A 20,752-nucleotide genomic window follows, 5' to 3' on the forward strand; every position below is an offset into this window, starting at 1 on the left:
TCTTTACAACACTTTCCTTTCTCTGTGTTTCTTTATCTCAGGATTGGATTCTCACTTGCTGTCTCTTATCCCTGCTCTGGGCAGAAACAGACATCTCAAGCATCTGTCTCTGGGCAGAAACTTCTCAGTTAAATCACGGTGAATACCTGTCAGTTTAGGGTAGAAAACCACAAAGGTCAGACAGGATTGAAAGATTGTTCTAGTTTATCTAGGACTATGGCATAGGGAGAATGTTAACACGAAGAGACATACTACAGTATAGAGTAATATCAAGGAAACAAGGAGTTAGCATGAGAAACTATAGCAGTAGGCATTAGTCGCTTTTAACACTGAGATGCCCAGTCAGTAATAGTTTTGAAATAGATTGTAAGTGTTATTCATTAATTCATTAGAAGGTGATAGGTGATAATTGGTAATTGCCTTTTGTATTTCCAGAGTCCTGGAGGAGATTCTGCAACGCATTGTGAATGTTCTTCAGGATGAAGACTGTGTGAGTAACAGCAGAGACAGCCTTGGAGACCAGCTGACAGAAAAGCAAATATATATATATATGCGATATGGACAAAAGTATTGGGACACCTGACCATTACACCAACAGGGACTTTTCTAACATTGCATTCTAAATACTCAAGGGAGAGGGCATCACTGCAAACGCCGTTGTTTGGCCCTAACATGAACTGTGACATCATCATCTCCCCGATCCTCCAATCACAGATCTCAGCTTCCCTCAAATAACATGTTTCCTTTTTTTTATAACAAAACATATCTAAACAATATCCAGCAAAATCAGTGAGTGGTTTTAAGTAGTATTAAGTAGTAAAAGCTGTGGATGCATACAATAGCTGTAAAAGATGATTACCCTAAAGAAATGTGCATTTTCTATGATCCATATGTTTATGAAGAGGCCCATCCTGCTTGACTAGGACTGTTTCATGCTACGGCCATCCCTATTTTATTTTTAGAATTATTTTTCAGAACGTGGATCACTTTTGCTGATTTCACTACTAATCATGTAGGGTCAACTGACGTTTCCAAGCAGAACTTGGTTGGCTCTGTAAAATGTAAAGTTCAAGGGCAAGATTTCATTATGGTCACCACACCTATTGAACTATGCATTATACAGGGCCAGTTCAACCCATCCTGCAGGGGATGTTCACTGAGGTTAGGCCTTCATAATGCTTAGTTAAGTGAAGGCGCTAAAACACCTCTCTCCTTCAAACTCACACATTGTGCCTTGGGGATATATTGAATGTAAAATATCCTTTGAGAGTTTATGCCCAGAGCGTTTGTTCTTATGGTAAAGTCACATTATTTTCACCTGAGGTATTCACTAGCATTGAAGATAACCCAACTGGGGATGTGGTGGGTCTCCTACTCAAAGGAAAACACATGAGCTGTTAACAGCAGCTACTGTAAATTCAAAGGAATCTGAGGAATAGAAATTGCTGTTTAGATGCAGAGCCAAGTCAAAGAATGCCAACAGGGCTACACCACAGCAGGGCTTTTAGTATGAACCACATTCAGGTAGCTAGCCTAGTAAATGAAATCCAGGATTTAGTGAATATACTCCTTGTGAATTAACAGAGAAACCAGTCATTTTAGAAGATGCTGACAAGTAAGCAAAAAAAAAAAGATGGCATCTGCGGATTCTGTGAATTTGGAAAAACACACAGTCATCATAAAACCAAACAACATTAAGTCAAGCTAGAGAAACAGCCGATGGGTCTAGCCATAATACACATGCAGGATAAAAAATATCTTCTGATGCTAGAGATTAAAAGGGAATCTCAGCGCCCTGCTGACAATATATTGACTCAGCTTGTGGAAATTAAATTGTAGAACTAGATAGTCGATAGAATTTTTTTTTTATTTACAAAATAAAAATGAATTCCAAAGGATTTCATCTTCTTGTACATTGAAATAGTGCGTGCCCAGATGCTTTTGGCATATAATCATATGGACGCGGAAGTGGCTACTCAGCAATTTTAAATGGAATGTATCATTAAATGCTTAGTTGATCTCCCTTTGAAATGCAGCCATTTGTAGAGTTTGGTTTCTAGGGCAATAGTTAAAACAACGAAGAGACAAAAATTGCAATTTTTATTAACTACAAAATCTTGATATTTCATGTTAAGACTTTGAGAGAGGCTTGGCGGTGATGGCTGCATACCAGCTATGCATAAATCAACAGAACTTAGTCTCTCAAGCGTAGCAGATGTTTATAATAATATATCTGGGTAGTTTGTGTTGGAAAACTGATGCAGTTGCTAGACAAATAATGACACTGCATTGATTTGTATAAATGTATTATAAATACAGCAATTTTAGAGAAACAAAGAATTTGATGGCATTACATAGCAAGTAACCCATCACATAGCATTTTGTACTTAACCTAAAGAAACAACAGGTGGGGAGTGACCTGCTCAAAAGAGCTTACAATCTAGTTTGATAAGATGCACACAAGTTGATGCAACAAAATAGTTTTTTACCAATTGAATCATTGTCCAATTGGCTCAATGGTTTTATAGACATTATATGCTCAAAATCATACTATGAAACTGGATATTAGGTATTGAATATTTCAGTCTTGATCACTCACGAATGTTTAAATAATGTCAAATGACTCTTCAACGCTTGACAGCATACAAAACTAGCCAACAATATGCAGGCTAATACCACATAGACCTAGAGGACACCACGCAGGATTCCATAACACTACCCAGACTGAGACATCCACACAAAGAGCTATACAGCACATAAAGACATGCAACTATATGGAAGTCTATTCTTGCTTTCCTCAACTCATAAGCGTTTCTCTTTTCTCTCTCTAACTCCCTTTCCTCTTTGTCTCTCAGTCCCTTCAGTCCCTCTCTCTTGCAGACTCCCGTTTAAAGTCTCGTACCTGCATTGTTTTGAATGCTCTTGGAAGTAACACTTCTCTGCAGGAGCTGGATATCAGTGGTAATAACATGTCGGATATCGGAGCCAAGATGCTGGGTAAAACCTTACAGATAAACACCACTCTACGGTGAGTGTAAGACTATTATGCAGAAATAACCCTAAATAAAAACCCCTTATTTAAGATCATAATTAATGCCAACAAGTCACTGTACAAAAAAAGATACAGGGGTTTGTAGCAATGATGTGAGGCTATTTCAGATATACTATGGAGGACATACAGGTAAATGGGGGGTCTTAAACATTTTTCGCTTATGCATTCCCTAGCCAATTGGCTAACAAAATGTATTGGTAAAAATGTACCCCCTATACAGTGACCGCTTTTTTAATAACAGGTGCACTTTAATGTACTTAGTACTTTAGTGAGTACAGTAGGCTAATAATATCACGGTACGTGAAATGCTGCATTTCTAATGATCTAATAGTTTCTCCTGTTCCTTCAACCTATGTTGTTGTGTAATTGGTGCCTCGTATTAGGTCTGTGCTTTGGGACAAGAATGCAGTTACAGCATCTGGATTCATGGATGTAGCGCGGGCTCTGGAGAAGTAAGTGGTACATAAAATTCTTTTTGACATCATTCATATGTACAACATACAATAATGTTTAAGGCTTAACAATGACTGTCCGGTTTGTGGTGCAAGGGAGAGGGAGATGGTGTATGTGAGCTTGGTTTTTAGTATGTGCATGTGTTTTAGTTATATAAAGAATACTGCACCCAAAGAAATACTAGACTCAGGCAGTACGCCAACAAACACACCAACACCATACATTTACATAGACGCTGAATCATACACTAACACACACTCACTCACTCTAACACACACACCCCGACATCTTATAATAACATACACACTCTAACACCATATCTTAATACACACACCCTTCACACACTCTTATTCACTCACATTGCGAGTAGTCTATTTTCAGTGCAGCTTACACACACTACCGCAGTGTCACCTCACTGAGCTCCTCGGTTAGCAAGATGTCTAGGTACACACAGCTCATAAAAGTGATGATCTCCCAAGACCTACACTTCACTTTCTTTGTTCTTCTAAGATTCTAGTTATCTGCTTTTTCATGTAATCCTAACCCCTGTGGTTTCTTTTATCTGGGTATCTCATCCTAGGAATCGAAGCTTGCGTTTTATGTCCTTCCCTGTGGGAGATATCTGTCAAGCATATCAGAGACATCCTGAGAGAGCAGAAAGTGCCTGGAGGAAGGTGACATATTACAACACTGACCTCATAAATAGGGCCCCTAAGCATCATGCTGTCCTTAAACATGGGATACCTCCTTTGGACCCTCTATGGGACAATGTGCTATGTCTAATGGAAGACGTATTCATCTACATTATCATGAAAATAAATATCTCTTTCTCTGTATACTCTATTTTCTGACCACCTCTGGTGAATGTTTTTCTTTCCACCTGTAGCCCTTCTGCTGACACTTATTTATCTTACTCGAAAAATACATTAAGACTCTAATCTCTCTTGTGATAAAAATATAAATTCTAGTTGTTCTAGGTTTTCGCTGGGGGGGTCACTTTTCTGCTTCTTGTTTCATCTCAGATTCACAGCTGTCTCTTGAGGAATTCTCAGACCTTGGTTGTTTCTGACCAGAGAGCCCTACGCCTCCAACAGGGTGTGACAAATAGTGCCGAACAGGTACTTGGCTTCTCCTTTCACTGTCTTTCTCCGTGTCTCTGAACCCCATGTTTATTAGTAAAACTCTCCTTCTGTGTATCACAGATGCTGCACACTCTGTCTGTTATGATACATGATCATATCAATGCTCTGCGTTCCTGTGATCTTGAGACTGTTCAAGAGGACATAATATGTGCGAGACAGCTACTGAGAGATGCTAAAAACTGTCGAGCTGTGAGTCTCTTTTTATTCACCTGTTTTTTAATGTCTGTACTGTTGCTCACCTAGGGTTTTGTTTATCAACACAGAGTTAGGGACCTACAACTTGGGTAGTGTTGAATGCATTAGGCTTCAACTGGGCACAAACACTTCAATGCAGTTGCTGTTCTGCAGGCTGGTGTAGGGACTTGGCTCATAAACTCAGCCTCACTAAACACAAGTTAACTGCAAGTGCGCATACATTTGTGCTGTATATTTTTAGTATTTACCTTGTTTGTTTGCTTTTTTACTTTGGTTGAGCATACAATCGTTTTAGGGACTATCTCAGCTACTAATTCTCAGGTTTGATATGTAATTGGCACAAATAAGTACACATCACGTTTAAGTAAATGAGCCTGCTAGTTTGGATGGGTACAACTCAGAAAATAAAACATTTTGTATTAAAAAAGGTGTGATTTACACCAACCAAAAGATGGCTCAATGGATCAAATAAATGATGGCTTAATCAATGTTTGCAGTGATTTTATGGTCAGTAGCATGAAATTGAATCTTTGACTTTAAATGTCTTTTTTTAATAATAACTTTTACATACTTGCTGGTGTTTAAATCATCTATTCTTATTTGTCATTGAAGGAATAGAGAGGATAGAGTAAAACCTTTTTATAGTGTTTTTAAGTGACATATGCAAATGAGAATGCCCATGGGGTAAGGACTCAAGAAATAACATATTCTTATATGCTTGCCTTTGCCTAGAATGTATTGGAAACTTTGCACCTTTATAAATTCAGAACATAATTGTTTTCAGATGTACCCATATTGATATAGGTGTATTTTTTTCTTTCGCTCACTTTACTCATTTTGTGCACACAATAAGCATATTGATTCTGTGCATATTTACTTTAAAGGAAAATGCTGATACTTCCTTTTGAAAGCTAATACAAAAGGTTGCAAGATTCAATGAACAGTAGATGTTGTAAAGCCCCGGTTGGAATTACTCTGTCTTCCAGCTTTAGCTGGGATGAACAGTAGTTTATAATTAAAAAGTATTCATCAGTGTTTGTTTGGTGTGGTCAAGCTGTCTCCCTGTGAAACCTTGTGGTTTAATCTTGGATTGAGGGAAATTGGAGTGTCTATGAGATTTTACTTCCCATGTTGGGTTCCTTTTTCTGTTCATAGCTGTTGCCACGTCTTCTGGAAGCAGGAAGTTGGCTGTCTCCTTCAGGTCCTGCTCAGCGCCTCTTGGAAACTGTTTCATATGAGCTGTCTCGTGCAGTTGATAGGGAACTTCAGGTATTAAAAAAAAAGTGGGGTGCGACTCACCTATAGGCCCACCAGCAGGATATTTCCTACCTCATATAGGTGGTCTTCTACTTTTAAGTTCTGTAATATTGCCCTCTTGTCACGGAGGTTTATAAACTAAAGTGGAAGTTTGCAGGAGAGCGGGAACATCAATTCACCAAATTCATTATACATTATAAAGAGCCAGAAAAGCCAGGGGCAACCAAGGAAGGGAGAGATATTTCTTGAAAGCCACCCCATAGATTGTGCCATGCTTTCCTTCCAGTAGAAGGTTACCTGGTTTGGCCATTCATAATGCTTATTAAGTCAGGTAGTTGAAACTATAGCTCTCTTGCAAACCACTGCTTTAGTGACTAAATCCCTTTATGTTACTCCTTTCTTTCCCTATCAGAACATTGCAGACACCATGTGGGAAGCGACCCAAGACCTATTCCCAGGGGCTGCACGAGATGCCCAGAGAGGAAGCGCAATGCTTTGCAGATTAAGAGAGCAGCATGGACTCAGCCTCCCACATATACGGGATATGCTTCGACAAGTGGGGAATGAGATACACAGCAAGCTACGGTGAGCAAGGAAATCTTCTTTATTTTTTGTTGATATGGATATTTTTGCAACTGCATTGAGCACTGACATGATCGCGTGCCGCACTAAAGGTTCTAGCAGGGAGGGTATTTGCGATTAAGAGCCGTAGGGGCAGAAGTGTAACTAGAAACCACAGGGCCCTGGGGCAACAGTTTTGCTCCCAAATAGCTTAGCCCACAAACAGCTTGTCTGTGTCACATGAGCACACACCACAAAAGTTCTTCACCCAGATACACTTACCTCGGGAAAATATGGTATAAGGGTGATATTCAAGTACAATTAATATACAAGTACAAGTCAAGTACAATTAAATTACCTCACACTTGGTGTAAAATATTAGATTTCTGCTACAAAACACTCGAACAAATTCCACAAAGTGCATTCAAAATAAATACAATACAATAAACACAAAATTCAAGTGTGGAAGTAAAAATAAGTAGATATGATACAAAGTTATTACTTTCCTTATTTTAAAGAAAGTGGATTAATATATTCCACGCAAGTCTGTTGGTTCAAATCTCAGGGTCACATGTAATGAAAAAAACAGAACAGAAAACAAACTCTAGTGTAGATGGTTTTCAATAACTCAATGTATCTATTTAAGACTTTGAAGACTAAAAGGTAGACTAAAAGACAGAATATTATTGTCTGCAGTCTAACATTACCAGTCGCAGTGATCACTAAACCACAGTATTCAATTAATTATACACTGCATATTAAAATACAGAAATGCACACATTGAGATTGTATCTCACTAACACTAATAATTAAACAAACATTCTCAAAGGCAAGGGAGCAATATAAATAAAGTATACAGCAGTGGTATGTTAACTAAGTCTATAAACATATCATGCTAAAACCATCCAAAACAATGTTTGGCTAAGTGATTCTTTAAATTATTTCTAAAATACTTATTATGTCTGCTCATACTGCGCATCAACTCAAGAGAAAATACTTGCACAGGCAGTAGACATAGGAAGATGTCTACTTCATTTGGATGGTGGTTGATAAATGGAACATCCTCCCAGCACTACTAGTAGAAGTTAATACAGTGGGAGAATTGAAACATGCATTTGAAATTGAAAAATAGGCATATGGATCCTGAATCTAAGACAAGGACTGGTTAAGATCTGAGTCTTTGCAGCAGAAAATCAGGCAGCCATATGGCTGGATGGTACTTATCTGCCATGAAATTCTGTGTTTCTAGGTTTTGGAATTTGGTACCCTCTTTGCAGCTATAACAGCTTCCACACTTTTTTGCGTTGGGAATCATCCAATCCATGGACACATTAGAAGCTTTTAGGCAGGGAAGTGCTGGTACCTTCTGGCCTGTGGAACAGATTAAGCAAAGTGATCCAATTGGCCCCATCAGGCACTCATACACACATTGTCACACATATTTACACTCACTCTCACAAAAATGTACACACTCATTAAGAAACATACAGTACATACTCATGCTAATAATACATACACGTACATTTACACATACATGTGTACATAGCTTGCCTGTGGCATATTAGCCCCAAACAGTTTGCCTGTACCATCTTAGCTTCCAAACAGTTTGTCTGTGTCCCTCTCCCCTCCAAGCAGACTGATCCAACATGCAGGAAATGGATGTGATGTCACTTCCTGCATGCTCGATCAGACAATGTACATGGAGAGAGTGTAAGAGATTATCTGATGAGATTGGATGATTTCTATACTCTGTGTGCTGCTAACTGTAGGTGTTACCCCCCACTAGCGGCTTTTGAAAGGGGTTGAAGGGCCCTGGTCACAGTGGCGGGCCTGGTCACAGTTGCAACACCTACAAACATGATTGTTACACTTACAACCCTGCATAGAAGTAAAACATAATAATAGGGTTGTGAAATAACTAAAATGTACTATTGTGATATTATGCCATATTTTGTTGTTTTGTTGCAGAGGCGCTCAACTTTCCCTTATGACACGTCTCAGTAATTCCGTTCTCGAACAAGTTCTGCAGGAAATGCAAAGAACACACAGGACACTGGTAAATTTCTCAGAGTTTAGAAAGACAGCCTATGGCTTTTTCTCTATGTTGTTGCTGGCGCCTTGTCCCATACAAATTTAGTAACCCATAAGCTATACCATCTTGCTTGCTCACTAAAGCCAGAGTAATTGCAAGTATATCTGACCATGTGACTGCATCATGTTAGATGGCATTGGACACTGGAGAATGTGGATGATATTTAAATTTTGTGCAAAGGGCAAATATTAGAGAACTGGGAAGATTTCCATCACCAATGACAAGGGGATAACCCACATGAAGTGCTTCTTACTCATATCCTGCGCTCTTCCTTTCTGCAACCTCTTCAATCCCATTTCTCAGTCCCGTCACAGATCCCAGCTGCAGAGTCTGATGGAAGAGGAACAGAGAATTCTGGGATATTACACCCAAACTCCCCCAAGGAAACAGGAATCTCACGAGGGAGAAATGTTCACCAGCATCGTAAGTGACTTAGAAACCACAAATTGATGCTGCTACCATTACACAATTCCCATGGGCTCCCACACGCCATCTTTGTCAATGTTCCTTTAGTAATGCCTCCATTTTCTTACTCTTGTATATTTCCTCAGGATACTATGGTGATAAAGAAACGCCTCCAAGGCAGGAAAATCCGGCCAGTCTCTGCATTTATCAGTGAGCTCCTTAAAACGTTGTTTTTCTCAACTCATACACTCCTAAGGTGTTGTCCTTTCACTGTGGCTGTTCAGTACTTTCATACACATCGATTTGCTTTCACTTCTCTCCATGAAATGTCTTTGCTTGTCTCTCATAAGAATGTGAGGTCAAATATTAATATTTCATTGTAATGTACAGCTGACCGAACATATTAATTCTGAAGGTTATGAGTACTAAAGTTGAAATCGACAACAACCTAGAACAGTGCTGGACATTGTTTACATATGAGCTATCAAGCATTTAAGGAACAACTGTATGTAGTACTAAATGGAAACTCATTACTGCTTTAGAGCACCTAATGGGATTTCTGAAAGATCCATTAAAACTGTTTGTAAGCATTAACTTAAACAGGAAAAAAGAGACAGATTACACAGAATAGTGGAGCCAGTCTAATCATTATGTAGTAAACCCTGACTGTATAACACATTATCAAGTATCTGTCCTAAAACTTGATTAGGCTTGTTTGCTTACCCACTCTTACATTCTTACACCCTCATCTATTAGGTGTGAGTGAGCAGGAGTTGAGTCCCAGGACGTTGGATTTGGGATCTCCAGGATCACGAGACCTCAGTTCACCACCTGCACTCTCCTCGTCTGCTAGTAGTCAGCTGTCTCGTTCTCTCAGTGTGTCTTTGGAAGGTCTCTCTGAACTCCCCACAGAAGGCAGCAAACTGCAGCATCAAACACGAGACAGACCAAAACAGCAAACCCGACGGGCACCAGGAGGTAGTAAGGTAAGGCATGGGTGGCAAGATAGGACTCAAAATGGGTAGAAATACCGGTAGTCTAAAACATTATTAGATTATTTTGTCTGTGGGCCATTTCAGTGATTAAAAGAATATCTCACAAGGTTTCACTGGGAATAAATGTCTGTTCTAACCCTGAGGTGCGTGGTCCTGCTTCTGACACTGAGGTACGACCTGACGCTGCATTAGACGAGGGACTGGATGATTTCTTCCATCGCACAGTACTGACACAGTCACACAGGTACTGCTTGAAGCCGACTCTGATTGTTAGGGCTGACTTTAGGTGTGTGCAAGCTTGAGTTTCTTTGTATGTATATATATATATATATATATATATATATATATATATATATATATATCAGTCTGTGTTTGATGGTTATTGTGAGTTTGTCAGTGTATGACAGTGTGTATAAGTCAGTGCATGTATACATTCACGAGAATATATCAGTTTGTACTGTGATGTATTTATCATTAGTGCTGCCATAGGCCTGAACTAGGACAGTGCCCTAACCACCCACTGCCTTATTGCTGACCAAAGTGATGACATCATCTGCTGCGGCTGCCATAGGCCTAGTCACCCTAGGCCAGAATGTGCCACTGTCCACTTCTGCATAAATCTGCCCCAGTTAGAAAAACAGTGATGGAATTAGATGGAAAGAGAAAATAAAGAAAAAAATGAGATAGAGTAGCTCGTACGGACCTTTAACGGACCTTTGGAGCGAGGAGCCCAGCTCAATGATGTGATCAATAAAATAAAATGTAAAAAAAAATTTAAAAAAATCCTAGCATGCAAACAGTTAAAATACTAGTATTTGAAACAATCGGGGTGTTTAGTTTTCAAAAAATGTATGGTTTGATGGCGTAAATTGAATTAGCCGGTTTCAAAGATGTCCTAAATAGGCCATGGGCACAAACTGACCAGATGTCAAAATTAAAGTACTAGCACTTGAAATACCCCAGAGTGTCTACTTTACTTGGGAAAATTGAATTGGTTGTCTTCAAAGATGTCCCAAATAACACATGGGGCAGGATGACCAGATGTCAAAATGACAAATTGAAAAATGGGCACCTCCCAAATGTGGCCTTTTAGCCCCCAATCAACCCAAAATGCATGTGTGGTATCACTGTACTCAGGAGGTGTTGCTGAACAGATATTGAGGTGTTGTTTTAAAGTGACATATACCAGAAGCTGTAAATTCGTACCTGAATTATAATATGTGTGAAAAAAACACTCAATACTACCACACATTTTGACAAAGGCTGGTAGTAGAATTAGTGCATGGAAAGAGTTAAAATATTAGCATTTGAAATACCCTGACATGGCTTATTTTCAACAATATATGAATAGATGGGGTAAATTGAATTAGCAAAGTTCAAAGATGTCCCAAATAGGGCACTGGGGGAATTGTGCGTGTCCCAGGTGTGACCTTTTACACCTCAAACATCCCAAAAAATGCATGCATGGGTGGTATCACTGTATGAAGGAGATGTTGCTGAACACATATTGGGGTGTTGTTTGACAGTCACATATACCAGGAGCTGTACATACATACCTGAAATACAATGTGTGTGAAAAAACCCCACAAAAGTTCGACAAAGCCTGCTAGTAGCATTATTGCAAGAAAATAATTAAAATATTAGCATTCAAGTGTCTGGTTTTCAAAAATATACAGTTTGATGGTGGTAAACTGAACAAAGATGTACCATATAGCACATGGGGCAGACTGACCACTACTTGTACTTATTGTCCTATAACTTGCAAAAAAAAGCAATAAACCATAAAAACAGGGTATTTCTAAACTCAGGACAAATATTATAATCTATTTAGCAGTTTTTTTCATTAGCCTTTGTAGATGAGTAAAAAAGATTTTTCAAAAGTACTTTTTAAAAATGTTTAACTATATTTTATATATTTTTATAGTAAATTAGATGGTATGATCAAAATAATGGTGTCTAAAGACACCATTATTCGTGCCTTTCTTGTCACAAAAAACAATATATAAATTGTGTGGGTAGAAGAAAATTACAGCTACTGCAGAAGAGTTTAAACAGCCATTGTCACAAAGGGTACAAAAGATAAAAACAGCCCTGTAATAAATATTGTACAATGTGTACAAGTAAATACACTAATACATATAATGGAAATGCAAGAATAATATTATAATAATATTTACCCTGCCTGCACTGGGCAGAGCTTAATAGAAAACGGCTGGCTATATACACCGTCTCCTGCTTTTTGGTTCTAGAAATCGGCTTGTTGAATAGCTTGCCAGATGTAAAACTTGCTGCTCTGCACTGTGTAAAACAGGATGCCCCACTGTCCACATCCATATATCTGTGTGACAGGGCACACATAATGTTACCAGATATTCTGTAATATATCAATAGGATTATTATTTTTCCATTTTTTGTTTCCCTGAAGTATCTCTTCGGCCCCTTCAGGGGACACAGAAGGGCCACCAAAGAGGCGCCGCAGGAGTCTCTTCCATTTCCGCAGAAGCCGAACCCCAAAACGTGAAAAAGGGAGAGTTGTTCCTCCATCTTCTCCTGGACCAGAAAGTGTTACAGAACACCTGAAACTGGAAGGGATCCAAATCACCAATGGGACACTAGCTACCAATGGAGCAGAAGCCCCAAATATAGGAAGTGTGAGGGGTTTGCCTGGCCGTGGAACACCGGTGAGTGGTGGAAGGAAAGCTTACGGGGGGGATAAAAAATAAAATGGAAGGTAACAACAAAAACATATATGTGTATTTTCACCTATTTGCAGTCCTGTGAGCAGCCGCAGGAGGAGGTTCAGCCTGCAAGAGTACGTGGCGTTCCTCTGCCTGGGATGGATGGAGGCCGTGTGTGGAGGGAGGTACGTGTAGGAAGATGCAGTGCTTTAATCATAAGTACTTGGCAACAAATGATAAGATAACACAACGTCTGTTGCAATATGTAAAAACATTATCAAAGACTGGATATTATTAAAAGTTGTAGTTTATTCTAGAGATGATGGGCTGGATGCAATGATGACAAACAGCTACACAACTATACTATAGGTGTGGCGATATGCAATATGCTATTTACTTAACAAAATGAATTTATGGGGTAAAATAATAACATTTTTATTGGCAAATATGATGTCATGCATGTATTAATGTCTAGGCATGTCTGGGATTCAATGATATGAGCGATTAGGAAACACATTATATGATGTTTTTTTAGTATTGTGAGTGTTACCAAAATGAATGGGGTGACAATAAGACTAATGAATGAATTCAATTATGTTGATATCTTACCATAGTGTATGAAGCGTTAATGCGTGTTAGTGATACTACTGTGAGTTGTGAATAATAGGTTTTGATGAAATTAAATGGTACCATTTTCAGATGGATATCTCCGTGGGCACTAGCTGTGTTCCCGATGACAGACGTCGTTCCTCTGGGGATGGGGGTAAGTATTTATTCACCTCCATCCAACACATCTCTCTCCTTCTATCACTCCATTTTCTGCCCCTCTCTCATCACTCAGTTCATTCCCCACACTCTCTTTCCACCAGTGATCTTAGTCTCTCCTCTTCCACTATCTGTGTCATCTGTGTAGCTTAAGTCCTTCTCTGTATGTGCACCTCTTCCTTTCACATTTGTTGGTCTTTCTCCTGTGCCTCCTCTGTCTCTCTCTCTGTGTCTCTCAGAGGAGGGTGCTACGTTTGAGGACAGACAGCCTTGTTTTTCCAACGGAGACAGAAACACTCAGAAGAATTTATCAAGAGATGAGGTAACAATCCCATAAGCACATAGAAGACATTGGGAGACCTGTGCTTCCAGTGGAATATAAACTGAAGCAAGTGGTGGGTTACTGAACAAAGTCCATTGGGAAGACATATTAAAGACACCATTAAGACATGGAGATAATTATATGGCAAATAATTAAAAATAATATACACAAATGCATATTCACTCTCTGATAACAAAGAACCGACTATTGACTAAACTTACAAAATGCTGGGTTCTGTCCCATTGGTCTTAATCTCGAAAGTATGGAAAGAGTGTTTCTTTTTCAACTCACAGACTTCATTGAGTATTATGAAGGGCCAACCCTGGAAAGTTCCCCATTGCACGTGCAGCTGAGTTGGCCCCGCATAAAGCATAGTTCAATAGTTGAGGAGACACAAATCTGCTGCAAAAGTTCAGTTGGGTTGGCTATTCATAATATACAATGAAGTTGGTTGCAATGAAACCACAACTCTCCTGCAACCAGTAACTTCAATGGCAAATCTAGCTTACCGAAACGTGACATGAAGTCTGTGACATGAGAGTGAAAGATCTTAGGTAAAGTAAACCAAGTAGAACCATGTCTTAGTATCTCTTTCTGGCAGAAGAAAGCTATGGAACGTAACCCATAGAGACAACAAGAAGATAACTAAGGCACATGGAGACCGTTGAAAAGATAATCTTGTTCTCTTTACATACTAATACAAACAGGACTACTGGCATGGTGCTTATCTTGGCACATATATTATTTAACTAAACTTGCCCCAGGCACATGGTGTTATAGAATGTTTACCTCCCATTTATTTATTCATTTAGCTCCCCAACCTTGTCTTTTCAGGGGGGTCTTAATGTTTCCTGCCCCCCTCCTACAGAAATGCGGCCGGTCGCTGCCCCACGGGGTAGGAAGGTGTCCTGTGGGGGGGGGCCCGGTGATACGGAATGTGCTGAGGAGACCAGGAAGGAAATCCCAGTGCCCAGACCACGAAACAGAGAGCCTGGGAAAGAAGCGGCCCCCCAAGGGGGAGGTGGGAACAGCCCAATGTTCATTGCAAAGACTGCCCACCATACACTGCACCCTCTCTCACTCGCCTTTACCCACAACTCTGTCTTTTATCCCATATTCCATTCTGTAACATTTTCAATTCTCTTTTTTCCTGATCTACTACCATAAACCATTTCCCTTTTCATTTTCCCAGCAATTCTGTCTTTTTCCATCCCCTACTCCGTATCCTTTCCCATCCTACCATTGTTTGAGTATTTTAATTCTCATTTCATCACCATCCTTTTTTTCTCAGATGTTCCTCCTCCTGTGCGCAAGCCTCCTCTAAAGCCACAGCGATCCCGGCGGATGCAGTCATGTGATTCAGCAGAACCGCCACCCTCTGGTAACTTTGTTACTGCCACCACACAAGTGTTATGCTTCCGTAGTATAAATTATAGTTGCAAGAAGAATGTTCTCCCTCAGCTAGTGAAAACTTGAAGGATATGAAACTTTCTCGTAGGCTGATTTTATGGTAAAGCTTGGTTAGCCTGCTAAAGTCACTAAACACTAAAGTGGCGATGACATTTCCTGGTTAGTGCTTTAGGGCAAATGATGGTGGCTGTACTTTTGTAATGGATAGAGATGTACTGTATGTATTGGAGATGGGAATGATTTTGGAGAGAGGGAATAGCCAACCAATGATCCATAGCCCTGTCTGCCTACTTTGCTTAGTTCCTCTTTTGCATTACCTATTAGTGGAGACTGTATAATTTCAGTGCACTATAGATTATGATTCATGGCAACGCACCGGTGACTGTAATTGTACTATCACTTGTTTTTTATTTACTAGTACTTTTTATGATGACTCTTGCCTTACTCACTATGCACTGCAAATGTATCTTATCCACGGGAAAGTTATTAGTTTTCCTATGTAAGCTACGGTTTATCAGGTAGTGGGCAGAGAAACTTGCTGCCCCCAGTGAGCGATGTAAAGGTGAAGCATTACACTTGAGCATGTGTAAGCTGTCACAAGATGATGCTAGCTAGTTTATGTACACTGTGTGTAAAATTAGCCCTTAAGCAAGGTACGGATGAGGTAGATGTCCTAGGGAACAATTATCATTGTTTTCTTCCGACAGTGAATGGTACCCGCATGACTTTGGCATCGAATGAACAGAAAGTGCCCCAAAGTGGTGATGCCATAAACCATGGATTGCGCCACATTGCTGGTGGGTTTTCAGGATAAGTAGGATCGTACTACACCTGGTGGGCTGAGAAAACCAAGAGGAATCGAGTTGGGGGACAAGCAAATTGTGAGCTAGCTCAGACAAGCTGGGGTTGTTGCTAGAGTGCTTTGTCTAACCTGGTATCACAATGACTTCCAGTTTGTTACAAGATACAGAAATAGAATCCACACGTAATATTTATTAACGAATCACAAACTTAGATAAACAGATTTACATCTTCTGTCTTATGATACAACCTAGAAAAAAACATGAAAAAAGTCAAGCACATCAGATGTCCATGAGATGATTAGGCAAGAAATAAGGCCTAAAAGGGTTTAAAGGAGGGCATAGTTAATGCAAAAAAATTACAAATTAACTTTTTTGTGAAGAGAATAGAGAAAAGCCAGAAAACGCAGTGGCTTGGAAAATGTATAATGAGAAGAAATATATTACCTGTTTGTATGGGAACTGTGTCACTGCTTTCATTATGCTAAACTCACAGATTACCTAACTGTGTTTTTCTGAGAATCAAAAATTATTATTTAATTTATATATATATGTGTATATGTTTATATATTATTACCTATTAGAAGCCAAAGAGAGAGATGTAAAGAGCCTGCCATCCTCTGCTTGATGCACCACCATCAGCAAGCCCAGGAGCCATGCCTGGAATGAACCAGGAGAAGTCATCTTGCCTCTGAAATGCACTGGAGAGATCAGCCTGAGTTTGTGGCTTAATGGAAGGACAACAACATCTGTCTGTGCATCATTTGCAACACTTAATAAAACTCCCAACCTTAATAACTCCTGGACTGTGTGTATATATGTATATCTCTCTATATTATATGTGTATGTTAAATAAAAATCTAACATTACAGGAGGAGCCAAGTGCAAGGAATAATGCTCTCCTGCTAGATATAACGTTTCCTGGAGATCCCTCACTGCCCATTGTCTGCTATCCTTTTATACTGTGATTGTTCAGTTTCATCCCTGTCTCACATATTATATAGTCTGTTCCTGGTTTTGACTTTTAGTATCCATCAGTAGTTAACGAGGAAAGTTCATGCTATCATTAAAATGTGTTTCTTCTCAATAACGCCAATACTGCTATTGAGATCCTCCACCAGACTTGGTAATAGTAATTATTCAGTGATCCATCTAAACACTCACCAATTAATGTTTACGTTTTTTAAATATCAATTTTCAGGAAATCCTTTTTTAGCTTTTTGAAGGATACATTAAAGTCCGACGATCATTGTGACAGGTATTATACATTCTGTCAAGTATGACAATGTAATCATCTCCAATAGTTGATAGATTGCACAACCAGTGGCATGGTATACCGGTAGTATCTGATCTTTTTAATTTTGCAGCATCATAGCGTGTTTGTTTTTCGAGACTTTCTGCAGATCTGCTTGGTTTGTCCTGTGATCTCTGCTGCAGATGGATACAAACCTTAATTTAGGTACAAGGGGCATAAATGGACAACATATTCAGACTGAAGCATGGAATAATCCACTGTGAAAGTAGCTTTGAGCTGATATTTAGATATAATCACAGTTCCTTAGTCCACGGACAATGAGCAGCTGTAATGTAATATTTCATTTTTTTTATTAATAATCGCAATTGCTCCATCACATGGGTTGCCTAGCAACTGCATTATCTTCAGTTAAAGGTACTTTCAGTACAAAATGAAATGTCTGTTCATATCCTTACATTTTAGAATAAAAGTATTTTATATTTCGATTGAAAAGAATGAAATCAAATACAAATTTAGACTTCAGTTTAAATCGCAATTCTGCCCTTTTTGTATTTTGTTCTTACTATTAGTCATCATTAGACTCATTTCATTCAAATGACTGCGTTCTCTACATTGTAGATTAGAACCTCTCTAATTCTCCTCTCAAATAAAATGACGCTAACAGCAGTGGAACTACTACAGCCAAAGAAATGAATTAAGACGCATCTTTTAACTCAACCGATGGCGCCACCAACAGCAAGCATTTGGTACTACAGGCTTCTTGAATCTGTTGCTAGGAAACACCACCACCTAGTGGTCAGAATGTAGAATGCACATTTATTGCAACTGGTAAAGTTCTTTATTATTCAAACACGACTACAGAAAAACATCTGAAGCAACAAAAGCTTTTGGGACCTCAGATGTCTCTTCTTCAGCTGGTCCTGAAGGCTTAGGGAGCCGTTTTTTCCATGTTCGCCTTTTAAAAGGTATTGATTTCTATTAAAGACCCCTTGTTGCTGTATGTGTGACCAGCTACTGATCCGTGACACTGAAGTGCATGATTCATTAATTTTAAAGAAGTTCAGGACCTTATTTAAGCGACAGTCCCTCCGTTCTCCTAATACACATTACACAGCGATGTACAAAGCCAAATGCGCGTCAAGCTATTCCGCCCCGTCTACAGCTGAGACGTGGACGTTTTGCCACCACCAACATGGCGGGAAACGAAAGGACGGCGTGGCAGCGTTTTTACCGCGTGCATTAATTGGCTGAGCTAAAATGTCGTCAGAGGGCGGGCATTGCAGGAGGAAAGGAAGATGGCGGCGCCCTTGATAGGTAGAGGATGGAGTGCTTCAGTTTACGCACCTGTTCTTTCTCATAGCCGTGATATAAGGGCAGTTTATAAACTGTTTTATAAACGTAGTGTTTGCACATTGAAGGTTAAGCCGTAAGCACCCTCATCCATATCATGAGTTTCTCAACTTGCCTTAAGGTTTTCTGTCTTATACACTCAACAAGTATATGCGATTTATATTCTAGTCATATAGTGTTTTGCCTTTTAGCTTTACTGCTGATAAGGCCTACTTTAATGTAATTGCAGAGCACAAGTGCTTATATATACAGAGGTCAGATGAAGCGTGGCAGTCACAGTGGAAGGGGTGGAATTTTTACTATACCTTAGTTGCCCTTTAGCTACAACCTCCTCTGTCAAATAGTAGCGCATGGTGATGTGACTTTATGAACAAATTCCGCCTAGAATGATGTTCTCTGCTGATTTATGTAGTTTCATCGTATTCTGCATCCCGTTACTATGGATATTGTGGCTGACTGATGCAGTGAATGTATGTACTGCGCTGCCCTAATTCTGTTTGTAATAAGTAGCATCTCTGCTTTCTTTTCAGTAAGGCATCTAGAGTTGTTTGCTGCGTTACGGAGCAGAGCGGCAGTATGTGTAAGAAAGAGGGCTCTGCATAATAGCACGCCCCTATGTGCAGGGCAGGAATGGAGGATAAGGTAAGATGTTCGGTTGGCTCCTTAATTATAACGGTTTACGTATTATTGCCCAGGAAGTTAAGACGTGGCAGGGAGTGACGCTATTGAACATTCACATCATCTTGTATCTTTTTCTCAGAAATGGCTTTGCTCGCAGCAATTCTGAATATGGCCCGTTGACTGATCTCCCGGACTGGAGTTTTGCAGGTAATGTGAATGGCTTATAATGGAAAGCGTAGAACAATAGTTGATATATGTAAAGAATATAGGATGGAGTGTGAGCTTACTGTAACCAAGTAAAGCTTCATTTCTGTCTGAAAAATGTCCCATTGTCAAGGAGTTTATAACTGCATTTACAATATGTATGTAACATTTTTTTTATGTTGTATGGGGAGCGTTACAGAATGTTTATAAAACTACTGAACATATTGTCATACGAACAAAGGATATTATGTAGGCAGTGTGTTCATCTGGTCAAGAGAGCAGAGCCAGTTGCGTTTCTGCCGTGTTCTGTATGACTGCAGATTTTATTCTCCAAGGTTATTGTGGGTTTTTGGTATAGTAGTTAATATCTGTGCCACGGCTTCTAACTCTATACTTTGGTGATCTACAGATGGACGTCCTGCCCCAACATGGAAAGGCCACCTTAGAAGAAAGGAGGAACGAGAGGCATTGACTGTAAGTTTGTGATGCTGGAAGCTTTTGTGTTTGAAAGAAAAGAGCTGTAGGTCCTTGTTAGGGTGAGCATGGAGTGATTCTCAGTAATGTAACTACTATAAGGGAGAGAAAGTACTTTCGTAGAACCACTGGATAAGGGGAAGTATTTCCTTTGCTGGAGTGAACTAGTACAGCCTCATCCTTTGACAATTATATGTGAGGCTGACCTGCCTTTCTCAGTGAGTGTGAGTTAGCTTGTAAGTCATGGTTGGTTGCATGATGAGGAAACATGTTGGTCAGCCTCTACCTTTACTTTTATTGTGAACTAAAGGTGAAAAACAAGACTGACACAGTCTAAGGTGAATACGCTTTATCAGTGATCCTGTGTTCTTTGTTCCAGCGTCGTGTGATTCTTCTTAGCACAGAAATGGAAGCTGGTTTGACAAACTGGAGAGAGAAACAGCAAGCTCTCGAGGAGGAACACGTGCAGAAAAAGAAGATGCAGCTAAAGCCTAAAGCAATTTTCAAAAAGAAAGCAGAATGCCATTAAATTCCATGACCACTGCTTTGGACTCATTGATTTCAGTACAGAGATTGTAACCTGTGATTCACACCGTGTGTGTCTCCTGCTGTATAGTACCAGGAGCTACTCCCTTTCCCAAGCTATGGAAACTGGCGGAAGTGCTAATGTAATTTCCCTGTAACTGCCACTTTACTTGATTAAAGGTGGAATCATTTACAA

At 39.6% G+C, this 20,752-nt stretch overlaps 2 protein-coding genes across 5 annotated transcripts in view; both read left to right on the forward strand.

The window, feature by feature from the left end:
- The window catches only part of CARMIL3 (capping protein regulator and myosin 1 linker 3), a 34,093-nt gene extending 17,168 nt beyond the window's left edge, over window positions 1-16,925 (forward strand). For 2 of the 4 annotated variants that reach the window (XM_053468281.1, XM_053468273.1), the window contains 22 exons: window positions 42-138; window positions 436-490; window positions 2,856-3,028; window positions 3,436-3,504; window positions 4,086-4,179; window positions 4,528-4,623; window positions 4,708-4,836; window positions 5,998-6,111; window positions 6,512-6,684; window positions 8,629-8,716; window positions 9,056-9,175; window positions 9,304-9,367; window positions 9,914-10,143; window positions 10,296-10,396; window positions 12,578-12,833; window positions 12,926-13,015; window positions 13,530-13,593; window positions 13,835-13,917; window positions 14,752-14,938; window positions 15,209-15,298; window positions 16,035-16,124; window positions 16,712-16,925. In XM_053468281.1, the coding sequence (XP_053324256.1) occupies window positions 42-138; window positions 436-490; window positions 2,856-3,028; window positions 3,436-3,504; window positions 4,086-4,179; window positions 4,528-4,623; window positions 4,708-4,836; window positions 5,998-6,111; window positions 6,512-6,684; window positions 8,629-8,716; window positions 9,056-9,175; window positions 9,304-9,367; window positions 9,914-10,143; window positions 10,296-10,396; window positions 12,578-12,833; window positions 12,926-13,015; window positions 13,530-13,593; window positions 13,835-13,917; window positions 14,752-14,938; window positions 15,209-15,298; window positions 16,035-16,124; window positions 16,712-16,755 (2,507 nt within the window). In that variant the 3' untranslated portion in view covers window positions 16,756-16,925. Of the gene's footprint in view, window positions 1-41; window positions 139-435; window positions 491-2,855; window positions 3,029-3,435; window positions 3,505-4,085; window positions 4,180-4,527; window positions 4,624-4,707; window positions 4,837-5,997; window positions 6,112-6,511; window positions 6,685-8,628; window positions 8,717-9,055; window positions 9,176-9,303; window positions 9,368-9,913; window positions 10,144-10,295; window positions 10,397-12,577; window positions 12,834-12,925; window positions 13,016-13,529; window positions 13,594-13,834; window positions 13,918-14,751; window positions 14,939-15,208; window positions 15,299-16,034; window positions 16,125-16,711 lie in introns of those variants that run through there. The other 2 variants (XR_008354378.1, XM_053468288.1) reach the window with 2 other exon arrangements.
- A 1,727-nt stretch (window positions 16,926-18,652) lies between these two features.
- Window positions 18,653-20,752, forward strand: MRPL52 (mitochondrial ribosomal protein L52). Its single transcript, XM_053468459.1, has 5 exons — window positions 18,653-18,696; window positions 19,263-19,374; window positions 19,493-19,560; window positions 19,967-20,031; window positions 20,411-20,752. Exons 1-5 carry the CDS (start codon window positions 18,678-18,680, stop codon window positions 20,558-20,560), a joined length of 414 nt encoding a protein of 137 aa, XP_053324434.1. The 5' UTR covers window positions 18,653-18,677; the 3' UTR covers window positions 20,561-20,752.

This window comes from Spea bombifrons, chromosome 1, assembly GCF_027358695.1.
Source record: "Spea bombifrons isolate aSpeBom1 chromosome 1, aSpeBom1.2.pri, whole genome shotgun sequence".
NCBI lineage: Eukaryota > Metazoa > Chordata > Amphibia > Anura > Pelobatidae > Spea > Spea bombifrons.